The sequence below is a fragment of the Canis lupus genome, chromosome 9 (genome assembly GCF_003254725.2).
Source record: "Canis lupus dingo isolate Sandy chromosome 9, ASM325472v2, whole genome shotgun sequence".
In the NCBI taxonomy this organism is placed as follows: domain Eukaryota; kingdom Metazoa; phylum Chordata; class Mammalia; order Carnivora; family Canidae; genus Canis; species Canis lupus.
Genome location: NC_064251.1, coordinates 58,109,802 through 58,126,944, shown reverse-complemented (window position 1 = coordinate 58,126,944; position 17,143 = coordinate 58,109,802). Strand labels below are relative to the sequence as shown.

Genomic DNA, 17,143 nt, shown 5'->3' with positions numbered 1-17,143 from the left:
TTAGATAAAAGCATTTTGGGCACATCTTCTGTTAGGGATTCAGAAGAGAGGTTACTTAGGCTCCCTGTCTCCATGTGGTGCCTAAACTGCTCTGATTAAGAGTTGAAATGGCTTCACGGTTGGCCACTGTTTGACCTGGGCCAAGTGTCTGTGTTTCCACAGTGGATGATCTAACACATCGAGAGCCCTTTGAACTTCATTCTTACAGTGTCAGCCAGATATTTCCTTTGGAATGTCTGCAGAATTTCCTGGCCCCTTTGATTGCTTTGTGTCTGCCAGATACATCTTTGAATTGTGGGTGGGCTCCCTTAAAACACCGGGGTGTGAACGGGTTGACCAATCTGCTAGTTAGCCTGGTGATTAGCTGTGGTGTCTTTCAAGAACCTTTCATTGGGCAAGGAGTACTCAATGCTGACATTGAAGACATACTGCCAGTAGTAAGGATTTACTGCACAGCCCCTCTGGGCAGCTCAGATGGGTAGCTGATTTACAAAGTGTTTCTCAGGTTTAAATCTGATAGATCATTATTTCTCACCACATCAAATGAAGTCTTCTAGATTGTTGTTTTTCTTTTTTTTTTGTTGTTGTTGTTGTTTTTCTTATTATAAAAAAAGCTATATAGAGTTAAAAGGAACAAACTTCCAGTTATAAAATACAGCAGTCATGGGGAGTGGTGACTTAATTATAAGTGGTGGAATTAATAATACCGTGTTGCATATTTGAGAGTCTAGACCTCAGAAGAAAAATTTCTGTAACTCTCTGTGGCAACAGATGTTAACTATGCTTATGGTGGTGATCATTTCACAGTATAGATAAATATCAAATCACTATATTGTACACCTGAAACTAATACAATGTTGTATGTCGATTATACCTTAATTAAGAAAGACAACACCAAAAAATACCCATAATCTCAACTGTTCAGAACCAAACAGTAGTTAGTGCTTTGCTTTACATTTGTCTATATCTGTTTCCATATAGATTATTCCTAAGAAACAAATATAAAATTGTACTATGTAAACCATTTTTTTCTTTTTTTTTAATTTTTATTTATTTATGATATTCACAGAGAGAGAAAGAGAGAGAGGCAGAGACATAGGCAGAGGGAGAAGCAGGCTCCATGCACCGGGAGCCCGATGTGGGATTCGATCCCGGGTCTCCAGGATCGCGCCCTGGGCCAAAGGCAGGCGCCAAACCGCTGCGCCACCCAGGGATCCCCTATGTAAACCATTTTGTAACTTGGTCTTTCCCCCTAAACTTCCTGTGTTCCTAGCTACATGTCCTCAAAATTGTTTCCTGCTGCTGAGTCTTCCACTGTAAAGGTGTTCTCTGATTGTTAGAAATTTATCACTCCCTGCTTTTGCCTTTAAACACTGTGCCCCAAGGGACATACAGATAACCCTCTTCCCATGTGACCAGGCTCTGGTGATGGAGCTCCCCCCTTCCTGTCCCTTTACCTCATCAGCCTGGTTTCCACCCTCGCCCTGCAAGGCTGTGTCTCCAGATCTCACATGACGGTTTCATCCTCAAAGCAAAACTTTCCAGACCTCCATGCTTCCAGAAGTCATCTACATATCAGACTGAGGCACCTCCTCAGAGAGGGCCTCCCTGGTTACCCCACCTGAAGCAACCTCCTCTTCAGTCTCTGTTCCCATGACCCTATTTTATTTTATACAAGGCACTTACTCCTCCTTAAAATTATCTTCATATGTTTGTTTGTGTTTACCGTGTGTCTTCCCCCATTGAGTTTATGACCCCGTGGGGTCAGTGCTGGGTCTAAGGTCTTATTCAACTGTCTGTCATCTGCAATGTCATCAGAGCTGGGCCCCCAGAAACTCAATATGAATGAACAAATGGTCGCTGCACTCTTGTGTGCACATCCCATCATTTCCTTGGGCTCTCTGCTCAGGAGCAGAATTCCTTGGTCACAGTCTGGCTTTGCGCAGTGGCAGTATCATAGCCAATGAGGTTTATCCGAGGCGCGATTATTGCTAATTGAAAACCTTGGTCACAGTCATGTCTATTTTTTTTAAAGATTTATTTATTTATGTTAGAGAGATAGCACAAGTGCAGGGGGGTGGGATAGATAGAGGGAGGGAGGGGGAGAGAGAGAGAGAGAGAGAGAGAGAGAACCTGAAGTAGACTCCCTGACAAGTGCAGAGCCTGATGGGGGGCTTGATCCCAGCACCCTGAGATCATGACCTGAACTGAAACTAAGAGTTGGACACTTAACCAACCGAGCCACCCAGGCGCCCCAGGGCATGTCTATTTTTAAGGTATTTGATATGCAGCACCAAATTAATCTAAGTTAAAGTTATACTACTTTCTTCTCACTCCAGCAGCAGTCGAGGTGCCTAATTCCCCCATAGCCTCTCTGCACTATTGCCTTCTTTCCCCATTAAAATGTGTCTTTCTTTGGCAAAGAAAGTGGCATCTTGTTGTTGGCACTTGAATTTAATTATTCAGGTGGAACATATTTTCATGTTCACTGGCCGTTGGTCTTGCTTCTGTGAACTTCTGGTTCGTGCCATTTGTTCTCTCATATGCTTCTTGGTAACATTCCCCCTTTCCACTTAATATATCAGGGATATAGTTATAAATATACTCATCCTTTTTAAGAACTGAATAAATATTCTGTGGTATTGGCATACCGTAATTGATTGAGCCAAGACCCTTTCATTCCTCAGTTTCCTCACCTGTAAAATCAGAAGGTAACTGATCATTGTTATCATAACTCTTAGTGTTGCTGTGTAAATGCATTTATTACACTTACTTACAATGACTTAGTGCGAATACTTAGGCTCCTGGCATGCAGTGAGTGTTAGCTGTTATTATTACCCACAGTACATGGAAGACACAGTGGAGTGGCTGGACAGGAACGCTGTCTGCAAGGGTGGTGTGGCATTGGGTAAAAGTCCAGCAACCCCCGCCCCTGCCCCACTTCCAGGGAGCCAGCTGTTGACCTTCCAGTGAACCAGAAGCGCTGTCTCTCAGGGAGGTCTGCTCGCTCTGACTTTTTTTGGTTTCTGGGCCCCTGTGTCCTATTTCTAGTTCTGTTTCCCCACCCTCCCTCTCACGCAGGCGAGCTCCAGTACTTCTGTGTCTCACAGGCAGAGAAATGCAGTGATATCATGGGTCCCTGCCTGGATGCGGAGGACGTTTTAAAAACATTAGAGTTAATAGCTTAGGCTTAAGTCTCACAAAGTGAGGAAGGCATTTCAGCGTTAAAGTTAATTTCACCGTTTTCCATAGTTTCATCCTCAAAGCAAAACTCTCCAGACCTCAGTGCTTCCAGAAGTGTCTGCAAGTGTTACCTTTTCCGTGGCATATGGCACTGAGATGCTGCGGTATGCTCCCAGTCTCCTTTCACAGTTGTGGTCCTGGTGGGTCTCTGAAGTGGCCCTGGGAGGCTCTGTTTGGGTCTTGTCCTTCTGGTATATTCCAGGTATGCCTGCATGTGGCTTCTCAACTGCCCCAAAGTCAGGTCCTGGCAGGCCGACCATCCTTTGCTGGGTGGTGAAGGGCGATTGCTTCCTGAATGTTGATGTGGTAGAGGCAGGAGTGCACAGTCGGGGCTAGAGATCCAAGAGGCCCTCTTCTTCGCTTAGCGCTGAGTGACTTTGCCGAGTTTACCTCCATGCTATGAGCCTCATTTCCTCATCTGTAATCTGCGGAGCAGATGGAACTTATGTCATTGGATCATTGGGAGAATTCAATGAGAAATGCACATGACCTTCTTAGACCTATGCCAGGCAGACAGGAGTTCCTCAAAGCAAAGATTCCAGCCCAGCCACCTGCTCTGAAACCAGGAGGACTTCTCACATTTAACATCAGGTTTTCCTTACAGCGTCAATCCTCATAGGCTGGGATCCCTTGGTGGCTCAGCGCTTTGGCGCCTGCCTTTGGCCCAGGGCATGGTCCCGGAGTCTCAGGATCGAGTCCCATGTCAGGTTCCTTGCATGGAGCCTGCTTCTCCCTCTGCCTGTGTCTCTGCCTCTCTCTCTCTCTCTCTGTCTCTCATGAATAAATAAATGAATCTTAAAAAAAAAAAATCCTCATAGGCTAGCTGCAGGTAACCAGACCCCTGCATACTAGGCTATTTGGCCTCCTGGGCACACATTTTCTTCTGTGATTGGTGCACAGTAGTCCAGAATAAGACCTCTAAACTTGGGCCAGAGAGGAAAACCAGAGGCCTGGGCTGGGAGACAGAGGCTGAGCCAGGATCCTGGTTAGACAGCTTCCTGAAAGGTCGTCCTGCAGTTGGTTCTGCAGGGCCAGGGGCCACCACTCACAGGACTCTCCCAGGGAGTGACTCTTGGTGGACTCTAACAGTAGAGATGGCTGGAATCTTCTTACACACAGCTTTGGACATCGTCACACTCTTGGGAACACACCAAGGGGGTAATTGGTATTGAGGTATTGCCCTAAAAGGAATAGAACATTCCCATACGGTCTTCCATGATCTATTTTCCCAGCTCTCTGATTTTTTTTAAATTAAAATTCACTTTTCTTTTAACTAAGTGAAAAAATGAGAGTACTTGGGCACCTAGGTGGCTCAATTGGTTAAGCGTCCAACTCTTGACCTCAGCTCATGATCTTAGGGCATGAGTTCAAGCTCCATGCTGGGCATCATTCTGGATGTGGAACCTACTTAAAAAGAAAATCAAAGAGTACCAAATGCAGGTAAGACCATTCGGCAGCCCCCCAGTCCCACTCTTCTTTTTTCACTCCCAGAGGTAGTCACCTTCAGATCTTACATTTCTTCACTTCTGGTGTTTTATCTCCATGTTTCTAAATAGTATGAGTATACTGCTTATTTCTTGATTTACCTATCCTACACATTCAGCTCTCTTATAATCTCCCCCATCAGACAACATCTCAATTTTTGGTAAATTGATTGTCAGTGTTTACATATTATGACAAGGCAAACATGAGGTACCACTCCATCAGGGTCATGTACAGGGGGGTAGCTTTTCTTATACAACTTTTTCATTTTCTTGGAACGTCATTAACTTACTTCTTTCATTTGCTTAATTGTGTAGGTATCTATTGATTTTTATATTTGAATTTTTAATTTTTCTAATTTTTTCCTATCTTTATTTTACTTTATTTTATTTATTTCCAGTATAACATATACAGTGTTATATTAGTTTCAGGTGTATAATATATATGTCATTTAACACTTCCATACACCACTAGGTGCTCACTGCAAGTGTACTCCTTAATCCCCATCACCTATTTAATGCAAGCCTCTACCCACCTCCCTTCTGGTAACCATCAGTTTGTTCTCTATGGTTGAGTCTGTTTCTTGGTTTGTCTCTCTCTCTTTTTTCCTGTGCTCATTTGTTTTGTTTCTAAATTCCACATATGAGTGAAATCATATGGTACTTGTCTTTCTCTGACTGACATACTTTGCTTAGCATAATACTCTCTAGCTCCATCCATGTCATTGCAAATGGCAAGATTTCATTCTTTTTATGGCTGAATTATATTCCATTATATATATAATAATTGTTAACATATAATATATAATATACATATAATAATATATAATATATCACCTTTTCTTCATTCATCAGCCAGTGGACACTTGGGAAGCTTCTATATCTTGGCTGTTATAAATGTTCTATATCTTGGCTGTTGTATATAGAATATAGTGATACATCTATGCTGCTATAGGCATTGGGGGGCATCTACCCTTTTGAATTAGTGTTTTTATATTTTGGGGGTAACTACCCAGTAATGTGATTACTGGATCATAGGGTAGTTCTATTTCTAACTTTTTGAGGAACCTCCATACTAAGTGCCTATTGATTTTTTACATTCAAATTTTTTAATTAAAAAAATTAATTTATTTAATAAATATGTTTTTAAACAGCTTTATTCCTGTGTTTTTAGTTTTCTACATGCTCCAGTACATCTGTCACACACCCATCCATATTTCTTCCCAGGGCTTAAGTACAGTTCCAAAAACTGTCATGTCCCCTCCTGCAGGTGGCCTGCCACGGCCTTCTTTTCCTTGGGTCTAGGTCCGGGCACACTGGTCCAGGCACGCTGCCCCTCTCATCGCCATCCTGTGCAGGATCTGTTTTCTGGGATTCGTGGTTTCTTCTTCATTGATATCATCTCCAGTTTTGCTGATGCATCCTCTGGTAGGTTCCTAAGAAAGGGCTGGTGGGAGATTAACTTCTTAAGTCCCTGCACATCTGCAAAGGTCTTTATTCTGCCCTCACAGTTGGTGTAGGTGGAGAATTCTAGAATTCCCCAGAATTTTAAAGGCATTTTCTCATCTTAGCATTCTGTGTTGCCATCAAGAAGTCTAATGCATTCTGATTCGCACTCCTTTGTATGTGACCTGTTACTTCCCTCTGGAAGTTTTCAGGATGGTTTATTTCTCCCAAATTTGGTGTGGTTCTCTCCTGTTTTGCTTTGGGTGGGACTTTCTCATTCCCTGTGCTGGAACACCGAGGGCCTCTTTAATATGGATCCTCACCTTCCCTTCCATTTTTTATGTCATTCTTTGGATGTTGTCCTGACTCTTCAGCCCTCTTAGTTTTTTCTTCCCCATAGCTTATCTTGTCTTTGTATTTTACTTTCTGAAAGAGCTCCTCAATTTTATCTTCCAGTATTTTTTTTAATTCTTAATTTTATCTATAACACTTTTATTTCTAAGCTCTTTATATTATTCTTAAATTGATCCTTTAGAATTGTTTTCACAATATTCCATTTTATTTGGTGGATGCAGTTATACAAATTATAGGTTTGATTGTTTGCTCCCTAACTTTGTTTTCTCCTACTCTCTGTGCTACCCTCAAATGCCAGTTTTTCTAATTTGGAGCCTGTCTTTCATATTTGAAACTTACCCCCAGCCCCTGGTGATCATCTGTGGCCAGTTTCTATTTAAGAGCAAGGCACGGGTGAGTAAGGCTGGAGCGCCAAGGGTAGGGGTGGGGCCTGTTGCTGGTGGGCGGCACACAGGGTGATGTAGTAGGGAAGTAGCTTTGTTGCAGGAGACCCCCAGAGTCTGGGTGTGCCAATCCATTCTCTGGCATTCTTTAGTGTCTCCAAAGACAAATTCTTTGACATCCAGCATTTAGGTGATAAACCTGGCTGCCACAGTGCCAGAAGCAGAAAGGATAAGACTGGTGGTAGCAGGGGAAGGGGCCCACCATTCAGTGTGCATGGTAACCCCCGTTTCCAGTCCAGAGTCTACTTCCTCCTGGTGTTCTGGAGTCCTGAGCCTTACTGATTCCATTTCTGCAGAAAATACATCTGAAATGGGGGTGGGGATCTGGGAGTATAATTGCTGTGTTCATAGACCTTGTTCCAGTCTTCCTCTTTCAGCTCTAAACTCACATGTACACACCCCCACAACCCCACCTTCACCCCAATGGAATCTGGTGGTTCTGGGGCCCAGGGCCCGGGGCGGGGGGCAGATCATTTGTCTCTCTAGGTCCTTAGATGTCCACTCCTCCATTCTGCTAAATCCCAGCCTTTCACTCTCCACATCTCCAGACAGTTGTTGGCATCTCTCTTGCATCATACCCTTCTCTTGATCTTTATTTTAGTGGGTTCGTGTATGTTCTCTCACATGGTTGTCATTTGAGAGGAATATTGGCAGAGTAGGGAGACAAACCCATGTGTTCAGTCTGTCGCTGCCCACCTACTCCTCCCCAGAGGCAGCTCCTGTACCCAGGGAGACACTGGAAAGACAGGGGAGGTGTGCAAAAGTGAGTGGCTATAAGACAGAAGAATGAGTGTGTGTGAGTATGTAATAAGAGTGTGTGAGAGTGTATGTGTGTGGGTGTATGCATATGTATGCATGTGAAGCCCCATGTCAGATACTCTGGAAGCATAGCAGCAGCATTGGACATCCTATAGTGATTTGGGAAACAGGACAGGGTACCAGCAAGATGTCCAAAAGACTAAGGGACCTCATTGTTGAAATGGGTATGTGGCTTCACAGTGGGGATTCTGAAGGGGTTATACTCAGCTCAAGGGATTACATCCTGGAAACTTCATTTAAAAATGTTTGATTACCAGGGCGCCTGGGTGATTCAGTCAGATAAGTGTCTGACTCTTGGTTTTGGCTCAGGTCATAATCTCAGGGTTATGAGATTGAGCCCTATGTTGGGCTTTGTGCTCAGTGGGGAGTCTGCTTCTCCCTGTCCTCTGCTACTCCCCCCCATTAATTAATTAATTAATTAATTAAAAAGATCTTTAAAAAAATTTTTGAGATGACCTTTCTTGGGTAGCTCTTTACGTTTTGCTCCTGATTGAATGGCTGATTCTTTCATTCCTTCCACAAGTTTTAGTTGAGCCCATACATATTGGGCACTATGCTTACTGCAGCAGGGAGATGAGGATCAGTGTTTTCCTTGTGAAACTTATGGTCCAGTGGCAGGATAGCAGGGTGGGCAGGTAAACATTAATTGCACATGTATATAATTGGTGTTTGGAGACCAAATCTAGTTCCAGAGATGGGGAAGGAATCCCAGAGGATTGAACTGGATTCCCAGTTCAACCCCAGCCTGGCAATTGAGGACTTTTTGAATCTTGATGTAGCATGACATCGCTTTAAAGGTTTGGTCCGATGTCAGACCAGATATCTTCATCTTTAGTTTAGATGTGTTAGCCCTTGCTTTGTGGGTGTTCCCTGGTGAGCACTGAGGCAGACGTTTTGCATGTATATCATCTCTAATCACGGTGTTCCCAGGAGGAGGTGGCTTGCTTAAGCCATCCGGTGTCAAGTTCACGTCTGCCTTTGATTTCATGGGCTGCGCTCCACCTGGAGCACCTCTTTCTGCAGCCCTTGGCCCACCTTCCCACAACCTCTCCTGTCCCGGGATTAGAGGCTGGCTGCTGGATCCTCATGGTCAGAGTTGAGACATGAATTTCTGCAGGGGTGCACATGCATACTCTGTCTCATACATCACTTCTCTTGTAGGTCGTTAGCTCATCTAATTTGGGACGGGAAGAGTTAAGGTTAGTAAACACTTGTATGTGACCAGATTGGAAAGAAGCCTCTGGGCATATCTTATTGTTACGAGAAAGGCAAAGCTGGGAATGCCTGGCTTTGTGATGCCAGGGCCACTTCCCTTGTGCTCCTGATAAGCCAGGACCCCAGACATTCTCACTCCTTGCTCCAGTCCATCCCCTGTGTGGGTCTGAGCTTTGGGCACTTCTGCATTCTGCCCAGAAACACACACACACACACACACACACACACACACACACACACACACACATTCATGCTTGTGCTTACTCACACTCTTCCTCTCTCACTATCCTCCTCACCTTCTCTTAGTTGAGGTTGGAAGGCATTGCACATATTTACTTCATTGTAAATGAGTTGTGGCCTCAGGGCAAAGCCTGGCCTTTTATTGTCCATTTTTAACGCTTCTCCAGTGAGGGCTGGAGAACTGCCACTGCCTGGGCCTCTGAGGAAGGGGCAGGCCTGGCTGTGAGCCTTTGCTCTTTACATGCTTGCCCCGTCCTCTTTATCACAGTGAGGTGTCTTCTCACCCAGAAAAAAGAAAATTTAGACAGTGGGGCAAGCAGAGCGGGGCGAGGGGAGGGAAATCATATTTAAGCCCTGGAAACAATAGCCTTGATTTAGGGTATACCCGCCCTGCCAGTGGAATTCCCAAATATTCAGGAGAGCCCTTCTGAACTCTGTTCCTTTTCTGTTGGAAGGTCAAAGATAGCTCTGTCTTCTGAGGTCCCAGCGTGCAGTTCTGCATGCAGCCTTCCAGTGTTCTGCAGACTATTTTTCTTTATTTATCCAACATAATGTATTTAATATAGAGAAACCATATAAGTTCCCTTATTTCTTTATTCCTATAGCATCTTTTATTTTCACATCTAAATAGTTCTGAAATTGGAATGCATCTTTAAATAAATCTGTACCTTTTGACATTCTATTCTTTTTTTTTTTTTCCTAAAGTGTTATTCTTTAAATCCATGGGCGATTCCCAAATGACTACATCCTAGAATTGAGGAAGTACAGTAAAAGTAAAAGGACAGTTGGGGGAAAAAAAATCTTTCAAAACATGGAATCCACAGGAGAAAATTGACAAAAGGGATCCTTGGTGGCAGAGAGTTAGTGCTGCTGCCTTAAATCTCATGTTTTCCAAGAAACTTGATTTGATGTAAGACCATTACAGGGAAAAGTCCTGATGAGGCCTGATGCCATTCTATTTCATGTCTTTCTGTGGGGGTAACGTATTTGGAGCCAAAGATTCCTAAAATTACTCCCATGCCATTTGTCCTCCAGGTTTCAGGTCAAATATATTTGCATATGCAGCATAAGGATCTTTCTTTTTCCTGTGTTGTATTTGTTAATTTACGATTGTTCCATTTGGCGGGAAAAAGGCCTTTTTCTTTTGCCAGTTGGCCTTTGGGTCTTTCTGAGGCAGCCTCAGAGAGCATGGCTGTGGGGGGGCCCTGGGGGTGTCCTGGCAGACACAGGGGGGCCTATGTGCCCCCGCCCTGCGCATGTGACAGCCAGAGGCTGTGGGCGTGCTCGTGGGATGTGTACTTGGGATGGGGCCCAGTCAAGGCAGTTTTTGTGCAAAGATCTCATTTCAGCAGTTTGTCAGATCAAGGACGGCATCCCAAAGTCTAAACCTCCACAGGACAGCCAGGGAGGTGGCAGAGAGCAGACTGCTCTGGAGCGCATCCCTAAATGAGGTGCTGCTCCCTCTGTCCTCCCAGATGTGCTCCCTCGGGGTGCCAGCCAAAGGCACTGTGCTGGGAATGCTGTCCTGTTGGGGTGCGATGTCAGAAGGCAAAACAAGTCCCGACAGTCGGTGAATGGAGCAGTCTGGAAAGACATGGGGAGCAGTGGGGGGAGGTGCTGTCCTTGTCTGGCCATTTCTCTCCTGCTCTCCAGTCTGATTGTTGACTCTTTGCCCCAAAGTAGGGGCCTTAAAACCACTGCCTCCCCCCCGCCCCCATCCCAGTACACAGGTCCTTTAAGACTCAAATCAAGGCTGGCTTCATGCTTGAGTGCTTCTGCTAGGAACACCTCTACAGCCACACACTGGAAAATGGCTTCTTACTGAGACCATAAACAGGGAGCTGAATCTTTTTTATTTTTCCATCATGATACAGTTTCTAACCTTGAGTACCACTCCCAGAGCTTGTGCAGAGAAGTCACAGCGAGGAGCGAGTTTCCCTGGCACCTGCCCCCTACTCCCCACTGGGGTCCCATTGACAAGGCACCCTGGCTGGCCCCGGGGTCCTGGAGCAGGTGGCGTTTCACACCCCCCTGGACTTTTCTCTGCACCCTGTCCTGTTCCCCCCGAGTGATAATGAGCAACTCAATGTGCTGACTTCCCCAATCCCTGGGTCCATTGCGACAAAAGTTGCTCTTTTCTCATTAGAACCGTTTTTGTCAGGGCATCTTTAATCAATGGCTTCCCAGGGGACAGTATTTTTAGAAGTTGTATTTTTCACACTCTCCCTTTCCCCCTTTTGGAAAGCCCCTTCCTGGCACCTAGTGAAATGAACTAATGAGATGCCATGAGAGTTCGGGCCAGTGTTAATTGGCGCAGGTACGGAGAAGCTGCTCACACACACCTTGGGTTCCAGCCTGCCTTACCTGCGCACCTCTCTGTCTCTTTGGTACAGGTTGCACAGACAGCAGATGGTGTGGATGCTGACCTCTGGAAAGACGGCTTATTTAAATCCAAGGTTACCAGATACCTGTGTTTCACGAGATCATTTTCCAAAGAAAATGTAAGTCCAGGAGTGGTGTCCGTTTGCTGAGCGAACACAAGGCATTTACGTGCCTGGTTGAAATTTCCTCATTTTCTTTGTTGTGGTGGTGGTGGTGGTGGTGGTGGTGGTGGTGGTGGTGGTGGTGGTTTATTTTCATTGCCATATTAATGTGTGGTTTTAGTGAACTGGGTAGAATCAGCAGCTAGCGCTGTTTCATTTATTAACAGTATTATTAACCATGTGCCCAAGTGTACAGTGAATTCCATTAAAATGTGTTCTCCAAAGGGAACCAGGAAATTTCTCTCCCAACCCTAATTTGCCTAGCTTTCATGTAAGTCACAAGTCACACAGTGGTATGGATGTGAGTGTTTGCGAGTGCGACTGGGCTTAACCAGCCAACACACAGAAGTGTAGCTGGAAAGATGCTCCATGATCATCTCTTTCCCCAGACATGGCCTTATTTCCAGAATGACTGCCTTTCTCCCTAAGTCTCTATAACATTTGATATTTCATTGTTTCTGCAGGTAGGTCTCTACCACATATGCAGATTTCTCTCAGAATGCTATCCTTAACTCTTGGGCCCATAAATCAGGAAATTTTAAAGCTATCTACTAAGGCTTTTCCAGCAGAATGTTCTAATGAGTGGCTTAGGAAAAAAGGGAAGTAGCTTTCACAAGGACTTGCACAAGTCTACCCTGAGCGAGGCATGTCCTAGGCACTCTGCAGATAAATCTCTCCCATCCAAAGACAGTCTCTTGAAGTATTAGCTCCTTTCCTGAAATGAGAGAGTTTGTGCTTGTCCGACGGTGTCCCTTGTCTTCCCTAGCCCCAAAGAGGGAGCAGTCAGATTTTCATTTTCAGAGGTGATGTTTTATTTGGGCCTAAATATTATTGTCTCTTTCTAAGGCACACCAAAAAAAAAAAAAAAAAAAAAAAAAAAAAATGGGGAGAGGAATGTTTTTATTGATTCATTTTCATAAATTTTATTGTAACAGTAATTTATGCTCATGGTTTAAAAAACATTTTTTTTCAAACATCCTCATTCAGAAGTGTGAAAGGGGAACAATAAGTCTTTCTCCCCATCACATATGACACAGCCTGTGATCCTATCCTAGGGTTCTGTGTGTCCCTTTGGTGTTGACTGGATGTAGACAGTCATGTGGTTCTCTGGCTTGACACTCTTCCACCAGCCGTTCCTGTTGTTTATTGATAAGTCTTTGTTAGGGAAATCATTCCTAATGTATTTAGGACTAGGGGAGAAGTCATTGCTTTAATCCTCCCCCCACCCAATTATGAGAGTAATATATGCTTGTGAAATACAGAGTTTCTAATGGGGCGAGGACCACCGTCCCAGTGCTAAACACTAGAAATCCTTCTCATAAAGGCAGGAATGTGGCAGCTGAGCCTGTAATGAGTGTGAGCAGGTTCCTGGGGCTCACTTTGCAGCCCGAGGAGACCTTGAGGGGCCATCTGGAGGATGGGTTGCCTTTCAGGATGTGGCCTCATGTAGTTGAGGGTAGACTGCCTTTTGCCCCCAATGCTCCATTCGTCCATCCCTGTGCTCTCACGCCCCTTTGTCCCTGGAGTTGACCTAAACCTGCTTTTTAAACTTTATACTTTTAGCTTTTGTTACCTCTGTTCTGTGTGCTGCCTGCCCCTTCCTGCAGTGCATTCAGTGCCGCTCAGGGCATTGAGGATGAAATCCCGAGGACTGGAACAGCTAACTCACTGTGCCCAGTGGTCTCTAAGTGTTCATTCCTGACCTCTGCTTAGCCCCCAGCTTCCCTGACTGAAGCTACAGTTCAAAACTATGGCCTCAGAGGACAGCCACCATCGTTTTGATTGTTTTTTATTTCTGGTTGGGGTTTTTTGTGTTTATTTGTTTGTTTGTTTTGCATTTCCCCTGAAGGTGGTGGGGTATACAAGTCTTAAAAATGACAGAGCAGTCACCAGTACTTGTGAATTTTGGGTGTCCTGGATAAATGTATCATAGAAACTGTACCAGGCTCATCGGCATTTGTTGAACATGAAAGAGAGATTATGGAGTGCCTGCTTTGTAAGCCTTACTCCATGCAGACCAAGTGTGGTGGGGCAGGGTGTGAAGAAGGGCTCGGGGAGGAGGATGAGGGGCGGCGGGAAGAAGCACCTGCCTCTCCCTCTGAAGGAGTATGGGAAATCGGTGCATCTTGTTTTCAGAAGAACTGTTAAGTCCTTTAGTGAGATCCAAAGGGATCTACTTGGGGGCTAGCAGGGATCTACTCACCAGCCCAGGAGCACAGTAGGAATGGGGTGTATTTCAATCTACTCCAGCCAGTCTATCCTGGCCCTGCTGTCACAGCCAGGACTTTGCACAGTGTATATTTTTACAACTGTAGAGGAGGGATGTGGGATCTCAAGACTGGGCAGATTCTTAATTAGGTGGCTTGAGACTCCCAGTGTAGGAGTTTTGGGACACTCCTTTGGAACCGAAATCCCTTTCCCCCCTTAATGCTATTAATAGAGAAACCTGGCTTTGGAATGACATTGCTTCCTGGGGAAGGATCGAGATTAATTGCACTTTTCATGCCCTGTACTTTCTGCATTACCTGTAATAATAATGTACATAGATTAGGTAGGGAGGATATTAAACAGAAGGATTTATGAACATTTGAATATTAAGTTGGTTATCTGTGGCTACCTTAAATGCAAGGTTGTCAAAAATAATTACAGTATACTAGCAAATACTGGCTACCAGAGACAGTATAAATACCCTTAGTCAGTGCATATTGGGCTTTTGGCATGAATCATTTGCTCAACAAGGATTGGGAATATGTTCTTCATATTTATGAGGAGGAAATGAAAGAGAGCACGGGATGGGGGAGGGGAGAGGAACAAGCAAAATTAATGGTGTCGCAGACCTACTGTATTAAACCCCGTACAGCAGCAGCCCTGTGCGCAGAGAGGGACCACACTTGGGCTGCGGGAAGCTTTGACAGTACAGCCTCCCATTTTGTATGCACGGGACGGTTCTTGATGCTTTTTTTTTTTTTTTTTTTTTTTTTTAATGGCCACACCACTGACGTTCTGGTTTTATGATCAGCGACATTTGTAGAGTGTGGAGGGTGAGGTCGCTAAGTGGTTTGCAGTTGACTTGTGTAAAACCCAACTTGTCAAGTAGAAGACATTTGAGAAGGATATTGATGAATGCCCATCCATCTCTGGGGCAGGAAAACATACCCAGTTGTTAATTTCGCAATGCAGAGAGCAGTGATGACACGGAAAAGCAACTGCCAGGAAAAAAGAAATTATGATAGATTAGATCAGGCAATTCTGAAAGCAGCTGATGTTTTCAAGTTAGGTTAACGGTTCATACCTTTTCTACACAATCAGAGATTTATTCTGCATTAGTAACGTTCCAGTTTCCACATGCTGAGCCGCACTGCAGTGTGCATTGTTTCCTCAAGACCCAGCTACCTGAAATTTAATAATAAAAAATAGTTGGCAAACGCAATGGTTCTGAGAGAAAGAAATGGTTTTGTGACAATAGCGCCATAAAAGCCCTGGTCATAGTTGATACTTGACACATTGACCTTCATAGTGAAGTTTGAAGAGTTTATTTCATTTGTGTGCTTTTGGTTTAGAATGTTTTTATTTAGTATACTTTTGTTTTTACTGATACAGCTTAGATTGTTTCATCCAAGCAAATCCAACTTGATTTCTGACTCTGGCTCACCCAGGTTAAAACGTACCCCAAAACATTATGTTATTCAGTAGATAATAATTGAGCACCTATTATGTGCCAAGAAGTATGCTAAGCGTGGATATATAGCAGTAACAGATAGTTTTGGTCCTCGTGGCTCTGGAACTCTTGTGATGAGACAGATGTTGAAGAAAGACCCTCCCAAAGTGCCATTATACACCAGTAGGAAGGAAAATGGAGTGGCCACAAGAGATTATAGTGCAGAATTTGGATGATAAGAATTCCCTGATTGGCTCTCTGAGCTAGTGCTGGCACTGAGCATTTCAAAACCAGAGATGTGGGCTAAAAGTGCTGGAGTGTTTTCAAAGGATGCTCTCTTGCAATTACAGAATGGCGTGTGCTGTCTTCAGAAGATATTTTTGCACTGGTTACAGAAACTGCGCACTCTGGACCCCCTATGCTACCACTAAATAGAAACTTTAAGAGGCCCTTCTGCATGTCATTTTAACAGATGTGTAATATTGAGGCAGCAGCACTTTTTCAGTCTGTATCAGTTTATAATTCTTGGGATTTTACAGAACGTCTGGCGACTGAGATGTATGTCAATATGCAGACAGGCAATCTCAAGAGCGTGATTGGTTTCTCTGGTAGGTTTCGATGCAGCTCTCTCCTGCTGCAGTGACTGCCCCAGGAATGTGCTTTGTCTAAAGCCAGCTGGCCCCAGAGCCAAAGCTCCTGGCTGAGTGGCAGCCTGGTCCCAGGACGAGCGCACACAGCTGCCCTCTGCTGGGTGATGTCTTGAGCGTCTCCTGGGTCTCAGTCTTGCTAACCAAAGCAGGATCTGAGGGAATGGCTTTGAGGTGCCACAGAGAAGCTCCTTCCCGGGGGCCACCTGAGTCCCTGTGTTGCCACTGGGAAACATAGAGTGGTACCTACTCTAATTAACCTGCTGTCGTAAAGCTGCACGAGTCATTGTGTTAAATATGCATCTCAAAGCCAAAATGGCAAACCCACCACAGGGGTGTTCAGATTAATAGTCTGTATCTCTTTTCTTTCTTCCCAAGAGTCATTTAGGGAACGTGCTAGTGGATATGAAGCTCATTGACATCAAGGACACTCTGCCTGTAGGCTTCATCCCAATTCAGGAGACAGTGGACACACGTGAGTCTCCTTTTAGTACCACTCATCACAATGGGATTTTTCTTCCTCCAGGTGTATTTTTAGATGTTTTGTATGTGCATTTTTCTTTGAGAACATTTTAGGAGGTCTTGCTGCATGCCCATGAATAAACCCTGCTGCTTTTGATGCGTGTCTGACTTGGTTCTCCAAGGAGTTTGTGGTGTTCTGGGAAGCAGCATGAAAATGAGCAGAATGTCCTTTTCTCTTAGAATGGGCTCCCTGCTGAATCGGCTCGCCCAAGAACAGAACGGTGAAACTGGGTATAGTTTCTACTTAGTCCATCCTCTGGTGTCGTTGAAGCCAAGCTTGGCACAAAACCCAGAAGCAAAAGGAAAAAAAATCAAAGACGCCGAAGGAATATAAGTGCAATAATGTCCTTATTTTTGGCTTTTGGAACACACAAGAAAAGCCAGAATCGGAAAGACTGCATGTTAGAGGACACAGGATCCAATTTCAGTAAATACTCTGACCCCTGAGCCACACCCAGCAGAAGTAAGTCACTGACACACCGAAGCTTCTTCAGGATCCTGGAGGGTTTGAAGCTCTTGTCACGCCTGTCAA

The 17,143-nt window shown here is 44.5% G+C and overlaps 1 protein-coding gene and 1 pseudogene across 6 annotated transcripts in view; both read left to right on the top strand.

Moving 5' to 3' along the window:
* Positions 1 to 17,143, top strand: part of MVB12B (multivesicular body subunit 12B) — a 187,080-nt gene that overhangs the window by 47,566 nt on the left and 122,371 nt on the right. For all 6 annotated transcript variants that reach the window (XM_025475170.2, XM_025475166.3, XM_025475165.3 and 3 more), the window contains 2 exons: positions 11,635 to 11,742; positions 16,468 to 16,564. In XM_025475170.2, coding sequence (XP_025330955.1) covers positions 11,635 to 11,742; positions 16,468 to 16,564 — 205 coding nt within the window. The remainder of the gene's footprint in view (positions 1 to 11,634; positions 11,743 to 16,467; positions 16,565 to 17,143) is intronic.
* On the top strand, positions 1,935 to 2,066 carry LOC112677762 (U4 spliceosomal RNA; annotated as a pseudogene).